At 37.6% G+C, this 17,072-nt stretch overlaps 1 protein-coding gene across 2 annotated transcripts in view; it reads right to left on the bottom strand.

Moving 5' to 3' along the window:
- Positions 1-17,072, bottom strand: part of DGKB (diacylglycerol kinase beta) — a 363,521-nt gene that overhangs the window by 317,485 nt on the left and 28,964 nt on the right. For both annotated transcript variants that reach the window (XM_056338458.1, XM_056338459.1), the window contains exon 2: positions 13,913-14,172. In XM_056338458.1, coding sequence (XP_056194433.1) covers positions 13,913-13,982 — 70 coding nt within the window. In that variant the 5' untranslated portion in view covers positions 13,983-14,172. The remainder of the gene's footprint in view (positions 1-13,912; positions 14,173-17,072) is intronic.

The following is a 17,072-nucleotide window of genomic DNA, read 5'->3' as shown; positions in this document are numbered from 1 at the left end:
TTCCACTAAAATAATTAAATGGAGATGTGATTACAACTCACTGTGCATAATTATGCAAAATTTGATATTGTTTTTTATGTCAAGCTAGACCCTGAATGAAGATTAGCATATTTGTGCCTGGAACCCTTACAAAACTTTGCAAATGCATGCCTCCCAGGGACAGGATGCTAAGCTGTAGAGATGACCGGATTTGTTTGGGTTGGTTTTTTTAAATTTTGTTCAGGGGGGTGGGATGGGAGGCAGTGGTGGTAGCCAAAAAGCTACACAGGTTTTGTGGCTAGATAAAAAAATGGGGGGGGGGGGGGGGGGGGGGGCACACAAACCGGGAGGTGGGGAAAGAATCTCAGGTGCTTATGAAAGCTATTAATGGTAGGAAAATCATGACATTTCAAGTAAACTTATTCAGGTTATTTTAAAAAATATAATATTGTACAACTTTAAGCTCTAATGTGTACACAGAGCTGCAAAGTATATTAAGAGTCTGTCTTGGAGAGTTTGCAATTTGAAGAGCAGCTCAGTAGTACTCCTACATAGTCAGTTTATTATGCGTCTACAAGGCTGTTAAAAGGAAATGCTACTCTGGCACTTGCTTCTTGAAACCTAACCCAGAAAAACTTCAGTGCATGCTTAAATTTAAGCATGTAGTTACACTGGGAAATACTTCAGAATGTGCTTTTGTACCATTTGGGACAACTTAATTATATTTTGTCATTCTTTCTGTGTATCCTTTAAACTCTCAGAATCATCTTAAAGCATAATTTAAAATTATGTCAAAGTGTCATATACTGTTTGGAGATATCATGGTCCTTTTTGGAGGTATCACATGTTAGACCACATGTTAGATGAAGTACTAAGGTTGGACTTGACGAGCAACGTGACAACATTGTGTCTGAGGCAAAATAGAAAAATATGGTTCTATGCTTAAAACAAAGGAACATGAAATGGGTCAGTATTCCTTTAATTATTAGCTAATTCCTAGTTAACTAACATCTTATCTACTTATCTACTGAAATAATTCTGAATGAATAATCATTTCTGATTTATTCTAGTATACGAGCACCTCCAAAGGGAATGCGAGTGGCTAATTTTGAATTCCAGTTTGAGTACTTATTTGGATTCACCCTCAGCCAAAATTAGCTAAATAAGCAGTCAAGCTTTAGAATCAAAAATAATAGCACTTGTGCACAGATTTTCGTAATAATGATTTTATAGAAAAATATCTACAAGGATCTCCACAGAAGATGGAATAGTTACCTTAATTTAAATCAAGATAAAATTTGCCTAGCCACTAATTTTCTACTTGAATTCCTTCCCTTCTGCCCCAGGTCATTCCTCTAAATTTCAACATTTGTTTCTCTCTCTCTTTTGTAATTATCTTTTATGACCAAAATCCAAATGTCAAGAATTTCCAAAAATCAACCATTAGGTATTGAGCTCTGGTTTGGCTCCTGTCTACTGTTATGACTTTAAATTCCCACACTGATTTTGTGCTAATCTTCTCTTTCTGAGATCTGTTCTTCTCTCAGCTTCATTAAATCACTCAATGCATTACCTACAAGTTGTAAAAATAAGCACAGATCCATGAATACTGGTCTACCAAAAGTTGGTAGGCTCCAACTTTATTTGAAGCTATTTTTTTTGTTTCATTGACCCATGGCTCAATTCAATTATTTTTATGATTTTTTACTCTTCAGGATTTTCACCTTTTTTAACCCAGGAAGTCTGAATCTCCTATATTCACGCTGTTAAAATGGTAGTTACCATCTATTTGTAACCTTAGTTCAAAACTTGCATAACATACTTACCTTGTCACTCACCCTTTTTCTTTGCATCTCTTCAATCTGCTTTCATCATCTCTGGTTCATTTCAATAATTTCCCAAACTGTTAAAGCCTATCCAGTACTGAAATGCCTCTGTTCAATAAAGCACTCAGATACATTCTTAGCACATAAACTGTCTTCCCATTCTGCTCTCATAACAGCCTAAAATTTTCACTGTGTTTCCTTACATTAATTTCAACCCCTACAATATATAGTCTTTTATATAATATACAGCCTATGCTTTCTTCCAAAGCAGTACTAATGCCTGCCAGGGTCTTCAATTAATTCATTCTGATACAGATAAAATGCTAGATTCTGTCCCATCTCTGTAATGAATTTCAAATACAAATAACTTATTAAAGTAGAAATAGATCTCTACTTAAAAAAAAAAAAAAATCTAAAAAAAGGGGGAAAAAAAACCACCACCAAAAAACCAAATCGACAAAACCAAACCCAACAAACAAACATCAGCTAACGAAGCATTTTAAAGCTATTTGGTATGCCTTCATGAAAGAAAACATCTATTACTAGGTCAGTTAATTCTGAGAAATACATTCTTCTAAGCAAATTCATTATCACTAACTATCATTACAACTACAATTCATTTGAGGCTCTCAATAATTCAAATTATTTATAACCTTTTATGTTGAAAATAAAATGAAGTAGTTTAAATTCCAATATAATATTTTCTTTCATAGTTTCTGAAAATATTATATTGGAATTTAATCACAAGTTCTTTTCTTAATATTCCATACTGGTTTTAATAAAACTATAAACTACACAAAATCTGACAGTTCTAAACCCAAATTTAGCAATCAGTAATGTCCTCAGAAAGCCACTACATTTTACAATGCAGCCAACAAAACTATGCAGTGACACTCAATAACACCCACTAAAAGTCTTTCAAAGCCACACAAAAAGCAATATATTTTTAGTGGATGAAAAACAATGAAAACATACATAATTATAAGCACATTTAAAATTTTTGCTTCTTTTAATTGAAATAAAACAACAGAGAGGAATGCAATCCAGGTCCCTTCAATCCCAACAGGGAGAGAGTCCTTCTGACACCATGAGGCAGCCCTAAGCCCACTCTTTTTCAAACAGAGACCTCTGATTCTTGATTTGACCCATCAAGAGCAACCTATCTCCTGTTCTCATAAGCAACAGGGAAGGCAGTTTGGCTCTGCTTTCTTCAGAAATCCAGGAGAGGCAGAACAGCCTAAGTGGTAACGCTAATAGCAAGGTATATATTTTCAGTGGATGAATTGGACAAGCAGCTTTCCACTTCTGTCTTCAGGTACGTGAAGCTTTGCTGGGCTGAGGGGACCCACCACCAGCTACTGGTTCTTGGAGTTCAAATCCCATAAAAGCAGGGGGATCATCCTTTCTCTCAGAGCTATATTTTTTTCAGTTTTTCTGACAAGCCATGGATTGTCATCATTTGAATTACATGTTCAAACTCTTCTATAGCAACACAAGGACTAAAAATACATGTTTTTAATGAGACCTGAGATTCTGCCACAGTCACATGGCTCCCTAATTAGTCCATTCTCCCACTTTGTTTCTTCAAGGCTTGGTGAACTGTAATTCTCTGTTTGTGACATCAGGCTCATTTCCACAGCAACCAATTGAATTATCCCCCAATCTTTATAATAGAGAATAAGCAATGAGAACAGATGAACTCTAAAGAAACAAAAGCTTCTCACTGTTTACATGCAAATGTCCATAGAAACAACCAAACAATAAAGAAAGAAATACAAAAGATACATAGAAACATGGGAAATGTAACAAAGGCATAATCAATGTTTATACATTTTACAGTGTATAAACACACATTCAGTAATTTTATGACCATGTGTTAGATTTCTAATAACCACAATATGTGTTCAATTCCAGTAACAGCTGATGCTGCAACACTAGGCATTAATGACTGGCAGCATGTATCTGTGCAGCTTCAGTTCTAGAAGGGAATTGTTATTTTTAACAGAGGAAACAGAAGCAAAGGTGAGATGACACCATTTGCCATTCAGGATTCTAAGACGGGAGGTATCGCTGTCCACCACCATACACCATGTATGCCACAGACTTGAGAACTTAGGTTTTTCTATTTTGGACTTAGGAACTCTTTAGATTTGCTTCCTACAATGATATCATTGAAGATGGAAATGTACAGTAATTGACTTTTCCCCTCAAGACTTATAATTCCCTTCTATTGCAACAAAGGCCCAGCATTTTGGAGCCTGATTATATTATTTAAGAACCATGGATCTATCTGCACGTTTAAGAGTTAACAAAACCCCCAATACTACTGGCAGTGCTAGAGCTCTTGACTAACTTAATCTTTCCCAGATACCTCAACAGCCACTAAGTCCTCAGTGGAAACACTGGAAACTTAGTAGCATAATGTAGGAAACGTGACTCTCCCAAAAATGAAGGTCAAACATTATCCAGTCTCAGCACAACCAATATCTGTATTGTACTGAACTACTGTGTTTCACTGCTTGGTGAGACTGAGTAAACATTGCAGTCTTTTCCAGGTGTTGTAATCACCTTCTCTCCCCCATTCTCCCACACGAAGCAAACGTGCAAGATGGTTGCAAGTAAATTATCATCTTCTAGTGAGGCCACCATGTGCTCTTGATGACGTGACGGTGTCCTATTCATCATACAGCAAGCATGGTCACTGCCTCTCTGTGTTCAAATGATGTGTCTGTAATAATAACAGCTTTTTCTAATAGTATTTTACACCTGGAGTCTCGGAGCAATGCAACTTGGTACTACCTAACATGCAGCATCAATTTTATCCCTTCATTAATTCCTCTAACGTTTCTTCTATATGAGATCTAAAAAGATACAAAATTTTGACACTTTCACTAGCTTTCCTAGAATGGACAAATAGTGTGTTAGCACTATCACAACTGAGACCATTTGCTCTGTAATAATTTTGTTACCCCTAAATGAAAGATGCAAGTTTCTGAGCCACTGTATTTTTGCTCCTGCCACTCAATCACTCAGGAATCAGAAGCAGCTCCTTAGGACAGCAGTTGAAGCTAAAAACAGTCGGTGCTTCATTGAACTGATCCTACTCTGGACCAGTTAACAACATCTTAAAAAAATTTGAATTACAAGTTTATTCTAAATGCCTATTGCCTTCTCTGCTTTTACTAAATGGACTAAGTCTCTTTCTGTTATGATGTATGGCCTCTTGCTAGTAGCCTCCAGTCAACAGCATGCAGCCGTAACAGTAGTCTTGCATTTTGCTGCCTACAATTCCTTTATATCAGAACTCCTGAACAAGTCAGGTATTTCTGGGAGCATCCTCTGTTCTGCAGAGGAATAGAGGATCTTATAAACAGCAGAGTATGTCCCAATTTTGCCACCTGATAGTCATAAACAAATGTAAATTCATTATTTTCCTCTCTTAAAACATGTCTCCCTGCAGCTGGTATATGAAGTTTCTTGCAGTCAGAGTACAGGAGAGGATCTCTGAAAGTAGCTAAAACATGAACATAATACTGTAATAAGATAATCAAAAAGTCACTCAACGTCATCACTTTACTTTGTGCCATTGCTGTATACAATTCAAATAAAGTTCTAGGAAAGCCATTAGTTCCTAAAAGATTGTTTTAAATTAGAATATAGTAGCATGAGAGGGACTGAAAGGGCTCAAAGGCATTGCTTTTGTCATGAAATAAAGTAACTCCTGAATAATTTGACAGACCATTTAGTCAAAGTAAAGAGGTCTTCTCTCCTGCATTGTCCTTTTCCCTGAATAGCCTATCGCACCTTAAACAAGTTGGATGCCTTTCTTCAGTATGGGTATAGAAGCAGGAAACAAGTTCTGCGTACACCTGAGTATCCACCTGACAGCCATGAGAAGGTTCCTCCTTCCTCACAGTTGTGGACAGAGTCAATATGACACTGTTTACCCTAGACAGGTTAACTGCAGAATTGACTGGCTTCTGTTTGGGTGAAAACACATCTGCTAGTCATAGATAAGCATATATCATGGCAGGAACACTAAGTATTTTAAGTCATTAGAAAGCCCACCTCAGAGATGCAGATCACACTGTATTATTGTATGTTTGGTGGGGTTTTTTTCCTTCAGAAATGCTTGGCTTATCATACCTATCTTACAGTCTCTTCAAGACCTAACACAGAATCCCTGATGACAGAAAGGATAGAGACCATTAATCATTCTGCAGCTGGCATTGGTGTCCAGCTCTCCACTCCTCACAACTTCATCTATGAAATAATCTTCAGAGGCCAAGTCCCAACTACGACTGGTTAAATGAAAAACAAATTCACTTTGTATCTTTTCTATTACGGATTTCAGTCTAATACAAGTTATAAAGTTCGATCTAATATCCTCACTTGTACAGACTGTATATAACCACATTCCTTCACAAGGAGTTCAAGGTTTTTTTAGAATAAATCTGACTACAGCCTATACCTATCAGATAAAGTATTTCTATCCCATTTTCTCTAAATGGGTACAACACAGGAATGTGCACCCAGTATTTAAATTCATAGTTCTTAAGAAAAAAATTACAGTACCAATAAGCATAGTTCATAGCTCACCTGTCAGAAGAACTAAAGCAAGTGCCCCACCAAGCCCTTCAGTGGGACATCAGTTTCTCCTTGTCATATTTTTAGTCCCCAGTCACAGACTCTGAATTAGGACTCAGACTCCATGAATCATAAACTCACCCCTTTTTCTGGCCACTCCGTCCCCAGCTGGCTTTGCATGCAAAGAGGATCTCCCACTAAACCCTGTATCCTTTTCCATGAAGTTCTCCAAGCGTATGGGTTATCATACAGGCAACACAGCCATACTCCTTTCAGCCAGTCTGACAGGCTCTGACAAAGCTTTATAAGAAACTAATTTCCTTCATCTTTACTAACACCAGCAGAAACACCATACTCCTAAGATCCAATACTTGGGTAAAACTTCTCAGTAATCACCAGAATTTTCTCTCTCCACTTTCCAAACAGCCAAAAATAGCCAAAAATCTGTATTCTTTGATGAGGCCCATTCCCTCATTAGAATTAGCACAATTCCATGTGGCACTAGAAGCCTGGGACCCTATGAGGGACTGCATAACAGCCCATAGCTGCTGGTGACCAGCTGCCAGATATATATGAAGTTCCCTACAGGTTATCATTTATACACATTGTAAAAGAAAATCTTTTCCATCTGTGAGAGCCGCAGAATCAAACCCACCCAAGAGTCTCTGGCAACTTAATTCTGGACCCAAACTTCTGCTGACCTTCCTGTTTCTCTTTAGAGATCTTTTTCACAAATTCTTCCTTCATGTTCCCCTATAAAATTCTTACCACTGTCTAGTTCTTGCAGTAGCTATTGATGCTACATCAAAAGATGCTGCAGCAGCTAATGCTGTTCCTGATCTCACAGCCATTTCAGTAGCACTCCAGTATCTATTTATATCTGCAGGCTGTGACAGTCTGCCCAAGTTCTTCTCCACCAGCCTGGGAAAAACATCACTGCCAAAAGTTTTGCAAAAAGGTTTTTTTCAGGCTTTTTCCTCAGGGCACATTTTGTTGACAAACTCAGAAGGACAACACAAAACCAAGCTATTTCCCCAGAGCACACATGCTGCCAGATCCCAGAGGTCTTTGCCTCTCTCCACCTATGAAGGGAAGACCTGCCTTCTTTCTTTTAAAGCCTAGCTGAATCGTGAAACAGTCTTGCTTTAACTGTTTCCAGTCCCTTCAATATTTTCACACCTGCTTTTGGAGCAGGAATCTCTAAACTCCCCTTAACAAATAATTAGGACTTCATTTAATAAAAAGGATTCAAAAAACCCTGTCCAAACTAATCACGATAAAGCTGTTTATATTGTTTCTCTCTAATGTCCTTAAAATCCAGGCTGCTGTTAGAAGTAGTACAGAGCTATGCATATACCTGGTTCTATACAGTTTAGAAGAAACGCTCTCTGCCTGAGAAGCCCTATATGTACCTTATCCTATGCAGTGACATTATTATGCAGAAAAACACCTATGTCTCTTCACCTTTCTTTCCCGCAGCCAGCATTGATCATGAAATCTGAAGGAGGGGAAAAATAAGAATTTTCTTCTTTTGAGTGCATGTATGTCCTTAGAATCTTCAGGATTTGCTGTGGGCTACATTATTATTGTTGTTGTTATCTCAGTTCTCTTTCTTTTCACATATTCTTGGGAAGCATTTTAATGACAGGCAAAAATCTAATGCAAAATATTTTCTACTTTTCTCTCTTCAGAACAAGAAGAGAGTACTTTTAATTTGACTGGCAAGGAGGACACAGAAGAACTGTCTTTGGAAATAATTATTCTTCCAAAAAACACACACATGCATATTAACTGCAAAGAGCCAAGTATTAGGTAATATGCTCTTTGAATTCTAGAAATACACTTTTCTTCTTTTTAAAGTAATATCTAAACTGTTCAAAAAAATTCAATTGAAGCTCCAAATTATTTAATTATGACAAGCAGATGAAGAAAGGTCTTAAATTGGAAGTATAAAGTTGCTTTGTATTGGGCTCAAAAATTATTCAGTAAAACGGAACAACGGCTATTCCTTGGATTAATTTACTGGAAGATATTCCCTTAATAATAAGTTCTGAGTATTGCTTAGAGTGAAGTGTTTTGCGATTAGGACTAAGTGGTGGAGAATTCATTCTCTTTTGCTATTTGGTGCCATTTATGGAAATTGGGCAAAGCTGTTATGCATTCAGGAAAGAAATTTTACATTCAGGGTTTGTGTTCACCAAACAATACACTTGGATAAAACTGAGAATCATACTATAAATGTGATGAAGATGACAGGTAGACAAGATGTGGTAGTAACTTCTCAACAGGATGCCAAGGACAGTACCTGCACACAGAGCTAGGAGCAGGCCTTGTTTGTTTAATTGTATTTGCTAGAGTGGATAGACTATCATCAAGCTAACAGAATATCAATTAACAGTGGAACTACACTGAACTGGAACAGTGTCTTTCAGTCACAGAGTGGAAAGCACATGCCCCTGTCAGAGGCAACATGAGGAGTTTAATGGGCTTGGTATAGTGAAAGATCCACACACCTGCTTTGGTAACTAAAAAGGGGATTTAGACCAAATTCAGACCTCTAAACCCAGGACAGCTGGATCTATAATGTCCACACTATCACCTACAGTTCTGCACATATAACCTAACCCTGGAAGTACTTTAAGCTTATTATCTGTGCCACCTGTATCTCAGTATGGTTTCAAAATTCCTTTACATGACTAAAGCCAATCAATGTGGAAAAGAAGCAGCTCACCTAGGTGCCTCCTGAGTTCTGTTACAGTGTAAAGATAAGAAGAGGCACTTAATTTGCCTCTTAGAACCTGGGCAGACCCATTCCTCTGCGATTCCTAGAAACCATAATACCTGCAGATGTCACTGATTTCATCAAAGTCTGGCAGAAAGAATCATCTTCATAAAACAGGTGGAAGTGAGACAGACTTGCCTTCTGGTTAGGGGAAAGACAGAGGATATGAGTTCAAACTGAGCTTCAGCCTTGAAAGACACAAACCCAAACTCCTCACTCCTACAAGTTTGCCTTGTCTACTATGCAGTAGTCTGGGTGACCACTCATTCCAATCCTGGATCAGAACTAAGGCTGTGAGAGCAGAAAGGTGGGGGGGGGGGGGTGGGGGTGGGTGTGCTTATGCGGAAGACAGCAGCTGGAGGTGTCACACAAGCAACACTGTATCTCTGTAGCCAGTTTAGGTTGAGGGTATTCAGCTTGAGAAAGAAACTCGGTGAGGGTTTTTTCTGACCACCCAGAAAATATGCAAGACACTGGCAAATGCATTTTAAAGAAAAGATTTCCTGGGTGGATAGGCATATGAAGTGCAGAACACTGACTCCTCTCCTGAAAATAAATGAGCAAACCTTCCTAACCAACTATATTTAGGCTCCAAGGAGAAGCAGAACTTGAAATACACTCTGTGCTTAAAGCTTGCTACGGGTTAGCGCAAGGCACCTCAACACATCCCCTCTTCGGGCTCAACTGCTAAAGGTATCTGCTTTGCATCAACAATAGTAAATGCTGTGAATCACCAACACAGCATCTGAGCATGAGAGAGATGTAAGGGTGAACTCTGAATTCTACCCACTGAGCTCAGGTCAGCCTACTACACTCCCCTGTAACAGTATATTTCTTTAATAATTCTGAATTATAAAAACTTAATTAAAAGAAAGCATACATTTTATTTGTGCACCAGAATGTGTGTACGCTAACATATCCGAAAAAACTCTTTCTGTAGGTCTTGTTGTTTGAAGTGCTGTACTACTTTCTTCCAGTCTTACACATATCTTACTATCAAATACCTACATAAAATGACACTGCTTAAGAAATATTTCATATTTCAGCCTTCTGTTGTATTGGGCTTGCATGGCAAGGTTGTGGTAGCAGGGGGGCTACAGGGGTAGCTTCTATGAGAAGACACCAGAAGCTTCCCCCATGTCTGAGAACACCAACACCAGTCAGCTCTAAGACAGACCCACCACTGGCCAAGGCCAAGCCTATCAGCAATGGTGGTAGCGCCTCTGGGATAATATATTTAAGAAGGGGGAAGAAAAACCTGCTGTGCAACAGTAGCTGGGAAAAAGGAGTGAAAAATATATGAGGGAAACTACTGTGCAGACACCAAGGTCAGTGAAGAAGGTGAGGAGGAGGTGCTCCAGGCACCAGAGCAGAGATGCCCCTCGCAGCCCATGGTAAAGATGATGGTGAGGCAGGCTGCCCATGTGCAGCCCATGGGGGTTAACAGCAGAGCAGTTATCCACCTGCAGCCCATGGAGGACCCCACACCAGAGCAGGTGCATCTGTCTGACAGAGGCTGTGACCCTGTGGAGACCCCACACTGGAGCAGACTCCTGGGCAGGACACAGTGGAGAGAACAGCACAGGCAGAAGCAGGTTTGCTGGCAGGACTTGTGGCCTCACGGGGGACCCACACTGGAACAGACAGTTCCTGAAGAACTTCAGCCCATGGAAGGGACCCACACTGGAGAAGTTTGTAGAAGACTGTTTCCCATGGGTGGGACCCCACGCTGGAGCAGGGGAAGAGAGTGAGGAGTGATAGAGCCACTTAGTGGGCAACTGTCATCCAGCCAAGGTCAACCCACCACAGCTGTACAAAAGTAATTCTGATTCCAGTGGCCCCATGAAGTAGATGTGACTATCGGCCACTATGAGTATGATCCAAAGTCACTGACATCCAAGGTAGAGAGGTTTCTGGGAGACTATACTCTTTGTTCCCGTACTCACTTTAGGCCTGGTTCAAACTAAAGTAGGGATTATAAACATTGTATTTTGTAAATTCAAAAAAGTGTATCTGTTAAAATTTCCATCATTAAAAAATAACGTTGTAATTTAGGTAAGATTTATGAAGTCAAGTCTCTACACCAAGCTGAATGAAAGGCAGAGCAAATTACGTCCCCACATATCAGCAGGAAAGTGGAAAACAAATGACTTCATTAAAAATTCCCTACTGTACTCTCGAGTCCTTCAATGAAACCTGCTGCTTAGCCAAAGGCAAGGCTGGGGGCTCATCACAACCCCCTGTAGGCAGGCAACTGCCACAGAGTCAACTTCCCCTATAAAGTAACCTTCTGACACTCAGATCATCTCTCCTTCCTGCAGGAGACCCACCAGTACCTCAGGTCACATGCTGGGGAAAAGTGTGCAATTCCTGTGGGGTTTTTCTGTTAGATAAATCAAAGTCCACCACACTAGCCAAACTCTGCTAGAAATTCGGTGCTTTTTCAGTTCACCATGTTTGCCATGTTCAACAAAGACAAAGGAATATCAAAGCAATTACATATTCAAACTTCATACAATTCAACATAATTTAATTACTATATGGTAATGAGTAAAGGCAACGACTGTCACAACATTCCATATCTCTGCATGTTAGATAAAAAAAGTATCAAATTCAAAAATGTTGGATCCAATTCAATTTTTTTAAAAAATAGTGTGTTTTGAAGTCTGAAATAACACTTTTAAAGATACTGCTATTCAGTCATTCAGGAAAACTAAACTGGACAACTCAAAAATTCAAAATAAGCCCTATATCTGGGTTATATTCCCTTGACATTATACAATCAAAGTCTGTATACCATTAACAATTTTTTTTAATTGCCTCAGAATTGAGCTATTTATACAAAGATGTGTCACATTTCACATTTTCAAACAACTAACATCCTTCTATTCCAGGAAAGCTGACGAAGCCTGAAAGTCATCATGTCTTTCTTTAATGTAGACACAAACCCACAACCAACTTCACCAAACACTTTATCCTGATATCAAGTTCTACTAAAGCAACAGCTCTATGTGATTGTGTTCTCTGAACTATGAACTGTTCTCTCTCCATTAGAAGTTTTTGATTTCTGTTATTGAAAAAATTAATAAAGAATAATTTTAAATTATTTTCCCAAGAAGTAGAAAATATGTTCAGAACTTTTTTTTCTTAAACTGATATACTATGTTTACTATCCATTTGGTGATGTAATTTTTAGAAAAGCTTATTTGTATTAAACATGCGAAATACAAAGTTTTCTTTGCAATGGTCTCTGAAGGCAACAGAACATTAATATAGAATTTTGATGTGTTCTTTTTAAGGTCTGTGTAATTGCATCCCATTCCACTTTATTTATTGTTTCTGTGTGTTACATAAAAATAAAAACAACTAAAAAGCACAGATGTTTTCCTTTCTCAGATATCTTTAAGTCCTTCTTTTAACGAGGAGTCCTAATTGATTAAATACCAGGCAAGTATCAATGTCTTCTTTTCCACTATGAAATGAGAAACAAAATAGCTCCTTGTTTGGTAACATCATTAAGGACAAAGCAGTATATGGAGCAAATTTCCTTTATATTTATAACTTATCCTTTGAAACAAGAAGGTGGCATGGGGAGAAAACATACTTTGTTAATAAATAGAGTAGTTTAAACTATACAGCAATTGTAGAAAACTGTGAGACTCAAATACACCTGTTCAAGAAAGCATCATGTAAATATTTCTGCCCGATTTTTTTTTTTTTGGTTTTGTTGTATAACATTGCACTAAATAAAGAATCATTCATGGCTTAACTTGGTATCATGAAAATACTACGAATCTCCATCACATGCCAGTGGAATGTACGATTAAAGTTAACTCTAAAAATCATTTTATGATTATTCTCTTAGACAACTACACTGAAATACAATTAAGCATATGCGGTGATGTCACAGGCAAAACAAACCAACCAACCTCCAGTTTTTGCCATTCTTCATTTTAATTTATAAGCAAATGGTTTCTTTAGTAATAAATCAACAACATTCATTAGTCATATGAGATTTTCTCCATTTTTAGAAATGTAAATTTAGACTATTCATCATATAAGAAAACTTCCTAAACGTTCTTGACGTTTTCCAGTTCAATTATTATCAGGCTTCATAATCTAACTTCTCATGTTCAGCATCAGTCCTCTAAGCATGTAATTCCAAGCCATTTAAGTTGCTCAGCCACTTAAAGGAAGTTTTACCTAAGCAATAACTCAAGAATGGGATAGTCATCTTTGAAAGGTTGTTGTTTCCTGCTCTTTCACAGGACATCACCTCCTTTGAAATGTTTATAGTATTAGAAACATCTTCATATTCAACAACTAGATGTGTTTCTCCTGGAACATCCATGTTTCCTGCATGACTGCACAAGCCTTCTTTTTAATACAAAACCCACTCTATTAGCCTACAAATTTTTATGACGAACTTAACATGACAAAGCCATAAAAATATGCTCTCCAGATATCCATAGTCACATAGCCACTAGTCAGTCCACATGGTACCATACTGGATAATAATTGTTCAGTAAAAAAAACCCAAAACCTACAGGCTCCAAGTGATTTTGGGTTTTCCCTCCAAAAAAAATGTGTGTTGGATTAAAAAAAATATTAACCATAATTTAACCCCTTACTTGACAGTGAATAATATCAATAATTAGTAATATTATATTCTGCATTCAAAATATTCTTTCTTTTTTATTAGCCATAAAATCATACTGAAAAAAAATAAATCACTTACATTCTGCATATTTCTGAAGCTGAGAGAACTCTCCAGGACTAAGGTTAACCCACTTCTCCTGGCTCGTCATACTGGCGGTAAGGGTCTTTGTTAAATATCAGAAAAACATTCCTTTTGATCCAGGTGATATAAATTCCATAGAGATTTGTAGCTTCAGTTCACAGTGCTTGGAGACTGTAGAAACAGCATTGGTCTATGTGGATGAAGTTTTTGAACTATGAACTGTTCCCAATGTGATGGTTCAGTGGAGAATTACGGCACTGTTAAAAGAAGATCAAACATTAGAAGCGTAAACACCACTTTTCTTATGGGATTAATTGGAACTAGTAAATATTTTCTTATATACAGTTTTGCTCAAAATCTTCCCATACAGTATTTTTCCATAAATAATTTTATATCTATTTCCAAATTTTATTTTTTTAATTCCAAATCCACTGAAAATCAAAAATTATTGATTGTTTATGATCAAATTGTATCTGGACACCTAGTGTTGGGATGTTTATGATTTAGTAGCAACCCAGTAAATTTAGTTCCCAATGATTTTAAAATTGGATTAACATAGCTGGTTTATTATCCAATTATGTTGTTGTACAATGCTGTGTGGCCTTATCAAAAATGCTCTGAAACTTCTAACTCCCCATGTCAAAAATGCAATGGATTCTGCAATTTGGTGAGAAATTCACAAGAGCTACATAAATATTAACTATTCTAACAAGATAGTAGGGGTTTGATTTCTAGAATATCACAACATTGCTGAAGTCACTACTGAAAAACCAAATATAACTGTTGTCTCCACTGCAAATCAGTTCAAGACACACACAAAAAAAAAAAAAAAAAAAAAAAATCAAACTGTGGGCACCATCTCATTCCAATTATAAGCAGTTTCTACCTCTGTAGGACAGATCTTAATAAGGCAATGATGCATTACCAACAGCACTCCTTGCACAACAGGTAGGATACTTTTCATCTAATTTTAGCCATCTGAAAGTCAGGTACCTCATTTAAGATTGTCATCCAGGGCACTCTCTTTAATCAGCAGAGACATACAGGTGGCCCAGACAGCAATTAATCCCTTCAGTTTCAACATAGTCTTAAAATGTGATGAATTGCCTTCTTGTGGTATTTATCTTTCACTAGTGATTACAGAGGTTGCCTAGATGACAAGTTTAGACTAGAAAGTTAATTTTAGACCATAAGTGGAATCTCTTTATATGTCTAGCAATGCATCATTTACAAGGGTCAAATTACAAAAAGAGCAAAGGAAAAATTCAGACCAGAGGAGACTGACACAGTAATGGAAAAAGTACTAAGGAAAAAGACGTTTGCAGCTTGGGGAGGAAAGAAAAAGAAGTAAGATGTCATGAGGGAAAATGAAAAAAATAAATAAAGTAGCTAGGAACAGAAGCATATAAAAAAAAGACACATTGACCCAATAATAGACGGGACTTTTTTTTTTGTATTATTTTGTCTTTACATATATCATTCTTGAACAAAGAAATTTGTGAAGACAGACACCTTAGTCCCAGAGCACGCTCTCAGGCCCTTCTTGGTGAATGATTCAAGTACATGCACCCATATTATGATCAAGTAAAGCTATCTAAATGCAATAACAAGTACTTGGCAGCTGCCTGGTGTTTTTTAAATTTGAACCAGAAGAGATTCCTATGCTCTTCATCTCCTCAAGTCAGAATAAAACATAATGATAAGGTGGAAGAGGTAAGAACTACAAACACTAACTGACTAACAAAAACTAACAGGAGCATGGAAATCGGGATGGAAAAAGCAACATAGGTATGGATAACGTTGGCCAAGTATAAGGCACGTCAGCCCTCAAACATCAGTGAATCAATATCAGTGCCAGAAAAAGGGCAGGAACTACAAAAGTTAAAACTGACAATCAGTAAGAAAAGCTATCCTTCTGTCTTGAGAGCGTCAGTCCTCTTATTTATGACAAGATAAAATAACTATGGTCAACAGGGACATTTTAATCAAATTAGAGATGTTTCATTCCTGGCAGTTGATTAGATTGCAGTGAAGACAATTTTATTTTATCAAATAGGTATATTTTTTCTCATATTCTTGACAACTGATTAGGTTTTACTGAAAATGTTTTCATATTTGCATAATTGATTTAATAGAACCAAAGTTTTGTAGCACAATTTCATCCAGTATTACTTTTGTATTCTTAACCACGTTAGTTTCATTACCTACAAAAAACAACATTGCTGAATGCTCTACAGTATGAAATTATCTCCATTCTTTAATATGAACATTTGTGATAAGCAGCTTACCATTAAAATTGCTATCACTAGCAAGGTAATAACTGCTGTGCGCTCTAAACTGATCAAACAATTTACATGCAATGCCTTTAGCTGACCACTGTCTATAGGATTTGTTATATACACAGTACATGTACAGTGCAAATGGATACTTTCCCATTGACTTCCCCTTCTCCAACTTCAGACCTAAATGACCACCTCTGATATCCCCTACTGCCTACAAACAGTGCTGCAAGGAAAGGTACATGACCCGAATGAGGTGACAGCAATGGGAAAATTTAGCATGTTTGTGGCAGTCCACAGGAAAAAAGATGCAGCCTGGGTGTAAGCCAGCAGAGTTATTATAGAAGATACAACAGTTTAAGGCTACAGTATTATTTTGGAAAATTCTTCAGATGCAAGTTCCTCCCTTTGAAAGGGAAGACTGTGGGGGACCTAGTGGAACTAATTTGCCAAGTTTAATCTGGGAACAGTAATGTGGAGGTAGGCAGTCCTCTACTGAGGATGGCTGGTCTTTGGACTGCAGACAGGTCACGTACACCACCTCAAGGCATGTGATGCCAGAACATCCATAAACATAATGGGAAAAATCTTGGCAAAAGGAACCTTATAGAGGCTTCCTTCTTTTACTTCCCTGGTAAATTCTGCTGCAGGGGAGTCTTAAATAAGGAAAGGTCCCTGGTCCCTGCATCCTTTAGTTTTCAGTTAAACCTTTTACAGAGGTGGTTTCCCATTTTCTAAGTGTAATAATGTAGCTGTAGGAAACCAAGCACGTTATACAGATGCCGACGCCAGAAGCCATCAATGCATATCTGTATTACATAAATGTGTGTGTTTTGTCAAGGTGAACATTTTAAGATTACCTATATGTTATCCAAATA

This window comes from Falco biarmicus, chromosome 4 (assembly GCF_023638135.1).
Source record: "Falco biarmicus isolate bFalBia1 chromosome 4, bFalBia1.pri, whole genome shotgun sequence".
Lineage (NCBI taxonomy): Eukaryota > Metazoa > Chordata > Aves > Falconiformes > Falconidae > Falco > Falco biarmicus.
The sequence above is the reverse complement of the archived record's forward strand: the minus strand, read 5'-3'. Positions and strand labels throughout refer to the sequence as shown.